At 34.9% G+C, this 10,386-nt stretch overlaps 1 protein-coding gene across 1 annotated transcript; it reads left to right on the forward strand.

Moving 5' to 3' along the window:
- Window positions 1-635: 635 nt before the first annotated feature.
- LOC114396594 (protein VACUOLELESS1-like) lies at window positions 636-9,078 on the forward strand. The gene is made up of 15 exons (XM_028358658.1): window positions 636-1,602; window positions 2,329-2,619; window positions 3,757-3,896; window positions 4,057-4,162; window positions 4,242-4,334; window positions 4,588-4,677; window positions 4,756-4,869; window positions 5,064-5,171; window positions 5,278-5,351; window positions 6,120-6,174; window positions 6,866-7,047; window positions 7,227-7,356; window positions 7,507-7,609; window positions 7,907-8,004; window positions 8,589-9,078. The coding sequence occupies exons 1-15, from the start codon at window positions 817-819 to the stop codon at window positions 8,748-8,750; spliced, it is 2,532 nt and encodes an 843-aa protein (XP_028214459.1). The 5' UTR covers window positions 636-816; the 3' UTR covers window positions 8,751-9,078.
- The last annotated feature ends 1,308 nt before the right edge of the window (window positions 9,079-10,386 follow it).

Raw genomic sequence — 10,386 nt, forward strand, 5'->3', positions numbered from 1 at the left:
ACTAATCTTTCTTCTAGTGAGTGGATCCATCTTGAAATAAAATCATATTTTTTAGTTGTAGTTTTATATCCAAGTTAGAATCGAAGACCTTAATTAAAAAAATCTAAATATCAAACAACGTTACAAACAACCCAAATCATAACTAAAAAAAATTATAAGATTGAAAAAGATAAAGTTCTATTTCATTAATTGTCATATTATTTTCTTAAACATTTTGGTAATCCTAACATTAAAACGTTATATTATATTATTTCGTTTCAATCGTTATTACCAATCCATAGGTATTATAAAATTAATTTACAAATAATCATATATGATATTTTGTCAATAAATAATAATATAAAATTAATTTACATTACACGTAAAAAAAATAATCTTCCATTGTCAATTCTTTTATTCATATTTTTAAATTAAATTTCAATATATTTTAAAAGTATCAATAATTTTTAAAAAGCATCTTATCTCATAATTTAATTTCTTAATTATAAATCTAAATATAATTTATATATTTAAAAATTATTTACCAGAAATTTTAATTATTTAAAAATAAAAAATACATCTATCAAATTATTTAATAAATTTATATAAACAATAATTTAGTTTTAAATTTATATTAACTAATTTCCTTCGAAAAAATTAACAGAGTAAAAAACTTGCTCTGTCACTCTGTTCCTACGTTCCTCAACAGAACGGAACAGAACTTTCCCCTCCCCATTCCCCTGAACCGTACCAGAGCAATCGATCGATCCATGTTCTCCCTCTGATCCAATCCCAAACCCTACCAATTTCATTCCACTGTCTCTCCGAACTCCAACAATGGCGAACGTGTCCGTCGCGGCGGAGTGGCAGCTCCTCTACAACCGCTACTACCGCAAGCCGGAGCTCTACCCTATGCCGTGGAAGCACGTGGACCTCGCCCGCACCAAGGTCGCCGCCGCGCCCTTCGGCGGCCCCATCGCCGTCATCCGCGACGACTCCAAGATCGTGCAGCTCCACGCTGAGTCCGCCCTCCGTAAGCTCCGCCTCTTCTCCTCCTCGGGGCGCCCCCTCGCCGACGCCGTCTGGCGCCACCCCGGCGGCCGCCTCGTCGGAATGTCCTGGACCGACGACCAGACTCTCCTATGCGTCGTCCAGGACGGCACCGTCTACCGCTATGACGTCCACGCCAACCTAATCGAACCGAACCTCTCCCTCGGGAAAGAGTGCTTTGAAGATAACGTTGCGGATTGCGTGTTTTGGGGGAACGGTTTGGTTTGCATCACCGAGGCGAATCAGTTGTTCTGTATTGCCGATTTCAGGAACCCTAGCGCGGTGAAGCTCGCGGATCCCGAGATCGAGGAAATGCCGCATTGTATGGCCGTGATTGAGCCGCAGTACACGGTATCCGGGAATGTTGAGGTTTTGCTCGGCGTGGATGATGCTGTGGTGCTTGCTGTGGAGGAAGATGGCGTGCAGAGGCTCGGGGAGGGAGTGCTGAGGGGGCCGCTGCAGAAGATGGTGGTTTCGCGCGACGGCAAGTGGCTCGCGTCGTTTACTCACGACGGGAGGCTCTTGGTGACGACTTCGGACTTGACTGGAGTTATCATCGAGAGGGAGTGTGAGGTGGGTTTGGAATGATGCTTTGGATGGATTGAAAGTGTTGTGTTTGTTGTTGGGATAATGCCAGTTTTGTTGTGGTGTAGTCTTCGATTTTAGGATTGGTTGTGGTGTTAAATTTGAAATGCCAGTCAGAAAAATGCTAGCAACGTGTTATCTAACACACTCTTTTAAACACAGTAATGAGTCTCACTTGTGATTTTGTTGTTTCTAATTAATTTAAACCAATAGGAAAGTGTGTCAATAGGAGTGTTAGAGAGTGATACTCTTTTAAACACAGTTATTTAACGAGACTCTATGATTTTGTAGTTTCTGATAATTTTAAACCAATAGGAAAGTATTAGAAAGTATGTTGCTAATAGTCCTAATGCATTATTTATGGGTTTTGAGGGAGTGTTTATGTGGTTTGTGGAATTCAAGGGATGTGCAGAAGGACATGATAATGGATTTAGAAAAAGTCTGTGACTGTGATTTTGGCTGTAATGTCAAGGTTTTTTGAGTTTCTGTGGCTAAATTCCTATGCAACACAAAAAATGGGAGTATCTAATATTTAACAAGGTGTATACAGTGCTCATGTTATGAAGTTTGTACTCTGTTATGAGTGTTTGTGTATATGTATTTGCCCCCCACCCCACTCCCCCAAACCATTTTTATCCTTCATACCTCACGTCAAGTTTGGATCAGAAGCTTGCATGATGCCCTTAACTAAATAATTGCTTTTTATGCATGCAGTCAGCTCTTCCTCCGCAGCAGATTGCTTGGTGTGGAATGGATGCTGTGCTGCTGTACTGGGATGATATGCTTTTAATGATGAGTCCTGAGGGAGAGCCAGTTCACTACCTTTTTGATGAACCAATAATTCTTATACCTGAGTGTGATGGAGTAAGGATATTGTCCAATACTAGAATGGAATTTCTACAGCGGGTGCCTGATTCCACCGTTTCAATCTTCACAATTGGAAGTACATCACCTGCTGCTTTACTATATGATGCCTTGGATCATTTTGATAGACGAAGTGCCAAGGTAGAGACTCTATTCCTGGCTTCCTGCAATTATTTTACTGTTGCAAGACTGATTATCATTTTCACTGTAGAATTCTAAAGTTTTGATTGTATGTAGAGTTTATATGTTCGGAACTTTGAGGTAATAACTAATGTGTGCCATTGATTAAATTTAGATATTTAGTCACTGACAACTAATAAACCTTGAATCTGTCTCATACTTTTTACAGTATGTGGTAAAGAAAGGCTGCAGTGTGAATGTGTGTAAATAGCAAAGACTTTGAAAATATATTTACCTGTCTGTAGGCTTGACAGTGATTCACCATAGCCTAAAGCCATTATAATTGAGCATTAGTTTTAATTCTTTTGGTTTTTGTCTTAATAAAAAATATTTTGAACAATTTGAAAAGGAACTTAACTAGTAGCTCTAGCAATGAATCTTACTGTGTTTTTTCTTCTTTTGCTAGGCTTGTTCTGCTTGTCTGTTGTATTTAGAATCTACTAGATGTGCCTTGAGTCATTCATTGATAGGCTACTTCTTACCAAGGATCTGTCTGTTAATTGTTTGGGTGTAGCCTTTTATTTAAAAATATAAGGCTTCTAGTTTATGCTCTATTGAGCACTGTGATGCTATTTTATTTGTGTCAGTCTGTAACATTAGGAATTGGTTTTGATTTTATTTTAGTCTATTAGTAAACAATTCAATTAAATATTCAAATATGTCTTACTGATTGTTAATATTTGTAGGTTTTTACAGCTCCCTAAACTAATCAAAGCATATTTTAAATCATTATTGTTGGACATGTTGAACATTGCTTTCTATTGACAACATAGTATACCCTTATTTGACTACATTTTGAAGGAAAAGAAGAATTGCTATTATTTCCAGTAATGGAAGGAAGATGTAGGTAAATTTGGCTGACTGAATCTAAGTTAATTTATTTTTTCTAATTTGGTGCAACTGAAAGGAAATTGAAGAATCAAATAGACGTTTTGTGGATGAGTTAAGACATGTTTTTGGCATCAAAGTCAAGAAAGAAGACCTTTATTTTATTTTGATTTTAGTTGATGTGTCTGGCCTTCATTTGTATTTTAATTGTGGCATCATCGAACAGTTCATGCTTGTAGATGAGTTTCTGATTTTCTTGTCATTCCCCAGGCAGATGAAAATTTGAGATTGATAAGATCATCCCTTCCTGAGGCTGTTGAAGCATGTGTTGATGCTGCAGGTCATGAATTTGATCTTTCACGCCAGCAAACTCTCCTAAGGGCAGCCAGTTATGGGCAAGCCTTTTGTAGGTGAGTTTGATTTGGATTTTCTGTTGGATATACTGGTGATATTCCTATAAAAGTGTTTTGTTGTCTCAAGTACACCATTTTCGATAGTGATTGTCTTAAAAGGGACAAGCATATTTTCTGATATTTGCTCTCGGTAATGATATCCAGTTGACTTTGGCAGCAATTTTCAACGTGATCGTATCCAAGAGATGTGTAAAATTCTGCGGGTCTTGAATGCAGTGCGCAGCCCTGAGATTGGCGTTCCTCTTAGTATTCAGCAATACAAGGTTTTTAAGGCTTACTTGTGTATCTCAGTGCTGAAATTGGCTATATTGATGTTATACTGAATTAGCTTATTGCCATCAGTTGCTTACACCATCTGTTCTGATTGGTCGCCTGATTAATGCTCACCAACATCTGCTTGCACTGAAAATATCAGAATATCTTGGAATGAATCAAGTAAGTTTTTGTATATTGTATGGATTATTGTATAATTTTGCATTATGTTTTGATAGCTGTTTGGCACCTGATGATTAAATACAAGATTAAAACTTCCCGTTATATAATCAGAAATTCGGGAATCACTTATCAAGTCTTGGATTCTGTTGCCATTGTTTTATTCTTTCTCTCCTCATTAGTATCATCAGTAAATTAGCAGTCATCTTTAAGTATACGCGTGAATTTGATATTTTATGTGACTGCTTTTGCGTAGGAGGTGGTGATAATGCACTGGGCATGTTCAAAGATAACTGCTTCACTGGCAATTCCTGATGCGACTCTTCTGGAGATTCTGCTGGATAAGGTTCCCCTTCCCCCACTTCAAGCTCTGTTTGATCAATATTTGTTGCAATAACTTGAAAATTTAATGTTTTTTACTCAGTTAAAACTGTGCAAAGGCATATCCTATGCAGCAGTTGCTGCTCATGCAGACAAAAATGGCCGACGAAAGTTATCTGCCTTGCTTGTTGAACATGAGCCTCGTTCATCGAAACAGGTGCTATTCTTATTTTCTTGTGTTTATGGATACTTGTTGAAATTTATGGCTTATTAGTCTTTGCTCCCCACCTCCCGTGCCTCTTTCAACCCATTGTGTTGGCTTGTATCTATTGTCTACTATGTTTTATCCAAGGATATTGAATTTGTTGGGTGGGATATTTTATTGTTATACTCATTAATTCTTATGTCCAGGTTCCTCTCCTGTTAAGCATTGGAGAAGAAGATATAGCCTTGATGAAGGCAACCGAATGTGGTGATACAGATCTTGTTTACCTTGTACTTTTTCATATTTGGCAAAAGGTATTGGCTCTGGAAAACTTAATATTTTAGATTTTGTCAGTTTTTTTATGTATATTGAGTAACATGAGTTTATCTCTAATGAATAATTCTTCTATGGATGATGCAGAGGCAGCCATTGGAGTTCTTTGGCACCATACAGGCCAGACCATTGGCACGGGACTTATTTATAACTTATGCACGGTATGTGACCTTGAACCATATTCCAGAAGGCAAGACAGTGTGGCTCTTCCTGGTTATATAATATTAAGGTCACTGCTAATTCCTAACCAAATGAAGAAAATAAGATGCAAAGAATAGTTTTATTAGTGTCATGTAAAATCTGTAAATTACTGAATTATGATAGAAGTAGAAGTTTAGGAGGCAACAGACCGGGCCTAATTCACTCCCTAAAGCTAGCTCAAGGGAGGAGGATTGTTCAAGTCTTATAACAAGTATCCTGGCCATATTAATATCCACATTCGGAGTTATAAGATTGGCTTAGTGGTTGAGGGGAGAAGGAGAGGTCGTGGGTTCGAATTCCCCCGCTAACAAAAACTAACATTTAACATTTGCATATCAAAAAAAAAAAAAATCCTCATTCAACAATATATACATATTTCTTTATTCTAATTCTCTATTTTTCTGTACTTTAATCTTGTCTTGCTACTATTCCTAGTTGTTGGGTATTCAATCTCCTAGAGCCCTAACAATGTTTTGTTGAGAATGTGTCATCCATTTCAATAATAATTACATCTGAAGTGGTAAAGTTGGGTGGCACACATTTAATAAAGAAAGAAGATGGAGAGAAGGGTAAAACGTAGGGGTTAAGATATAAGATGAACAGAATTTGTTAATATTGTGTTCATGTTTTTTAGCTTAGGCATACTTGTGTTCATGTGTTCTTATTTGAAATATTCAATGCTAAAAGTGGATGTCATCCAGGAATTAATGACTGCATCTCAATTTCAGGTTTTATAAACATGAATTTTTGAAGGACTTCTTCTTATCAACTGGGCAACTGCAAGTATGTTTTGCATCATGTGTAGTTTCTAATTTGGAATCTGCACATATGAGGAAACGTCTGGTTTTTGTCATAGGTTGCATTACCTTGGGTGCATGTTTGGGAGGTTTTGAAGGGAAAGGGAAGGATGGACAAGTTTTGTATTTTTAAATTAAGAGTTATATAATGTTTATAAAAATAAATAAAAGGTGAGGACGTTAGGTTTATGCTAAATCTATTATAATCCTTTTATTTTATTTTAAAAATGATCAAATTAGAGAATGTTTATTAGAAATGGAATTTTACTCTCCTATTCCTTTTCCCCCCAAAACCTCACTCCCAAATATACAATAAAGGTGATATTTTTACACAGATTACTGATTACTGCTCTTTCAATCTCATGAACTTTTTGTGTGGAATTGATAACTTATATATCCACACATCCTCTGACTACCCAGCATTTTATTATTATCTTTTTCTTTTCCCTCTAAATATGCCTTTTGCATAAATCGTGCCATTAATTAGTCTACTATTGATTCTGCCTTGCAATTTTCACATGATTTATTAATTACATCACTGCCTTGAAAGTTTATAATCATACTTGTTATGCCTGTTGTATTGCATTTAAGTAATGCTGCCAGATCATATCCTTGTATGCTCAATTACATGCTTTCCATTTAAATACTGGAATTGATTCTGAGGTCAATCCATGTAGGATGTGGCATTTCTTCTGTGGAAAGAATCCTGGGAACTTGGGAAAAACCCCATGGCAAGCAAAGGATCTCCACTTCATGGTCCTCGAATAAAACTTATTGAGAAGGCACATGGTCTTTTTGCTGAAACCAAGGAGCATACCTTTGAATCAAAGGCAGCTGAAGAGCATGCAAAACTTTTAAGGTGTGTTTAATTTTGTCAAATCACTACACCATAAAATAAATCTCAGCATTTCATTTGTTAGGCTTGTTGTGATAATAACTCCATTCATTTATGAAGAAACTTTTAGAGTTTGGTATGGGTTGAATGAATATTTTTGTCATGCAATCAAGAGTAACATTATGACACTGTCTCTACTGCAGAATTCAGCACGAACTTGAAGTGACTACAAAGCAGGCTATTTTTGTGGATTCTAGTATAAGTGATACAATCCGTACTTGTATTGTCTTGGGAAATCATCGAGCTGCAATGAAAGTGAAAACAGAATTTAAGGTTGGTAAATTTTACTTCATTAGTGCCTATTTGCATGAACAATTTGTTGAGAAAAAAATCCAAAAATAAAAAATAGAAACATTTTAACACCCCCCTCTTTCTTTTTTCTCTGTAAATGAGTTCTTGAGGCACAAAATTTTTGTTGTTCAGGTGTCTGAGAAGAGATGGTATTGGCTTAAAGTTTTTGCCTTAGCAACAATCAAGGATTGGGTTGCCTTAGAGAAATTTTCAAAGGAGAAGAAACCTCCAATTGGTATGTTTTTAGACTGAAATTGTTATTTTATAGTTTGTAGGGAATTGGTAAGTTTAGACTGCAAATATGCAATGAGTGGGTGAGATACTGATATTGGTCATCACTATAAAGAATTCAGTACTATACTTTTGCAGTTTTGGATATTTTAATGAAATATTAGAGTGGTGCAAATCAAGCATAACTCCTTGTTATAATGTTTCAGTGTAGAGGAAAAGAACTTTTCCTAAATTTCAGCTAAGCTAGCTACTAATGCGTTACTACTATAGCATTCAATACCTACATGTTCTGGTATTATAGGTTATAGACCATTTGTTGAGGCATGCATTGAAGCGGATGAAAAGGGAGAAGCTATTAAATATATCCCAAAACTTGCAGACCCTCGAGAAAGAGCTGAGGTATTTTATGTTTGTCTCATCATTCATCAATATAAATCTCATTAATGCCTAAATTCCTTCACTGCCTCTCATCATAATTATCTGAATCCTCATCACTTCACCACTTACTATTTTGTTGATACTATAAAGCTGGAACAGATTAAGGGTTAAATATATTTTTGGGGGAGTTGGAATTTTTTTATTCAAAAACAAGTACAACTAAGCAGAGGATAAAATATCCTCCAAGATAGAAAATTCATGTTGCAACATGGAGATTGTTGAGATTAAAAATGCTGTAAAGGCTATATATCAGAAATAATAACTCCATTGAAATAGCCTTGAACAGAGTGCCATACAGAAGTCAAACAAATTTCTATCTCATTACAAGTATTGTGATCCATTTAATTGCCGAGAAGGATTGCATAAAGTGAACACTGCTACAAATTGTGTAGGACAGATTAGAGCTTTTGCCTTGGATATGAGACTTCATCTGAAATTAGTGTTTTGCCAACTATGGAACAGAAATATTTTCCCTTTTATTACATTTTTGCCCTAGTGTAAGGTGCATATTGCAGCTTTACATAACTTTTCTCTATCTTGGACAGTCATATGCTCGAATTGGTATGGCCAAGGAAGCTGCCGATGCTGCTTCACAGGCAAAAGATGGTGAATTACTTGGTCGGTTGAAATTGACATTTGCACAAAATGCAGCAGCTTCATCAATATTTGATACTCTTCGAGATCGGTTGTCTTTCCAAGGTGCTTAATTTTCTTTCCAGAGCTTTCTGCTCCCTTGTTCCCGTTCCCTACTTATTATTTTCCTTTTTTTGGAACATTAGTTGTGTATATTGTGAAAAAAAATGTATCTTATCTGCTAATGTCTAGAGGTAAATGTGCTCAAATGTTGTCTTTACTTGTTCCCCCTTAGTTGTTGCGAGAGGCCATTTTCGTGTCTTCCTACGTTTTGGCTTGTTTTATGGTCAATGTACCTGTATAATTCAATTTGTCAATGAGTAGAGACCACAGCTGAGTTTGTTAATTGTATTACACATTGATAGATTCTTATTTAATTGATTTTGTTCGTGTGACCACTGATACAGAATATAGAAGTGTTACATTGTTACTTTACCAAACGGCATAGATCATCATGTAAATAATATAGTCGTAACAGAAAGCAATATTTCCTCTCTGAAATATACGTAATTTTTAACTACTTTTAATGTTTGGATATGGATTATGGAAGGATGGATTAACAAATCTTAACCATTGTGTATCTCCAGACGGTTTTATGGTAACGTCAGTTCCAAATTTGGAAGAGACGTGGTAGGCGTCTGAATAATAGGATATTGTCACTGAACAAAAATGCACACCCAGTTTTTAAATATAACTTGAAATTGACTCGCGGATTTATAAATAATATATATGATATTATTTTAGAGATATTAGCAATATTTTTTTTACAAAAAATATTATGTAGAAGATCATAAGGTTTATATGTAGACATTAAAGTATAATTTTAAAATTAATCTGATGGGTAAGTAGATATGTTAAAAATTATATTATCCAATAATTTCACGTGATTGATAATTTTTTTTAACAAGAAAAAAGAATTTTATTCATAAATGGCCATTCAAATTGTACAAAAATGACAATCGATCAGCAACATTACATACCATACCAGTTAAAATACACACTGATAAATAAATATGACAGACCAATCAAAGGATTATTCACCTATACCATCATTTCTAAGAACCAGAATTAATACACCTAAAAGGTGCATCTGAAACATGACCAAAAATTGATTGACATAACTATCAGATCAATACATCTCAAATACCAATACTGAAACTTTGTAATATGTTAAATCCGATCAACCAATATAAGCCGAAGGACATACACGTGATTTATAATTATAATTTCCCTTTTAAAATGTTAGATACATGGTGTTATAAAATTTGAAATTAATTTTAAATTTACAAATCATTTACCATCAAAGAATAATAATAATAATAATAATAATAATAATAATAATAATAATAATAATAATAATAATAATAAAATCAAGCCTTTTTTAGAGGAAGGAGAGACCAAAGAAATGTATTTTAAATTTTTTCTTCAATTTGATTAAAATAATTTTATTGAAAAAGTAAATATTAAAAATAACACTTTATACTAATTTCATTTAAATTTTTTATCAAGAAATGTTAGTGGTTAATTTGTTAGATTTTATTAGAAGGAGGATTGACAAATTCTGAGGTTGTATTTTTTCAAGGAGGCACTTTCACGAAAACTCACGCATATGCTTAACCAATTAAGTTAAGTCATATTTGTGCATAAAATTTGTTACGGTATAGGACACAATGTACCTAAAACTTAAGGCTCATGTGTGAAGAGAGAGAG

The sequence above is a fragment of the Glycine soja genome, chromosome 18 (genome assembly GCF_004193775.1).
Source record: "Glycine soja cultivar W05 chromosome 18, ASM419377v2, whole genome shotgun sequence".
In the NCBI taxonomy this organism is placed as follows: domain Eukaryota; kingdom Viridiplantae; phylum Streptophyta; class Magnoliopsida; order Fabales; family Fabaceae; genus Glycine; species Glycine soja.

Bases quoted from the DNA above. Each gene is read 5' to 3' on its own strand.
- LOC114396594 (XM_028358658.1), top strand. From the start codon at position 817: ATGGCGAACGTGTCCGTCGCGGCGGAGTGGCAGCTCCTCTACAACCGC. The intron at 6,175-6,865 runs GTATGTTTTGCA...CAATCCATGTAG, and splicing joins TATCAACTGGGCAACTGCAA to GATGTGGCATTTCTTCTGTG. The intron at 7,048-7,226 runs GTGTGTTTAATT...TCTCTACTGCAG, and splicing joins GAGCATGCAAAACTTTTAAG to AATTCAGCACGAACTTGAAG.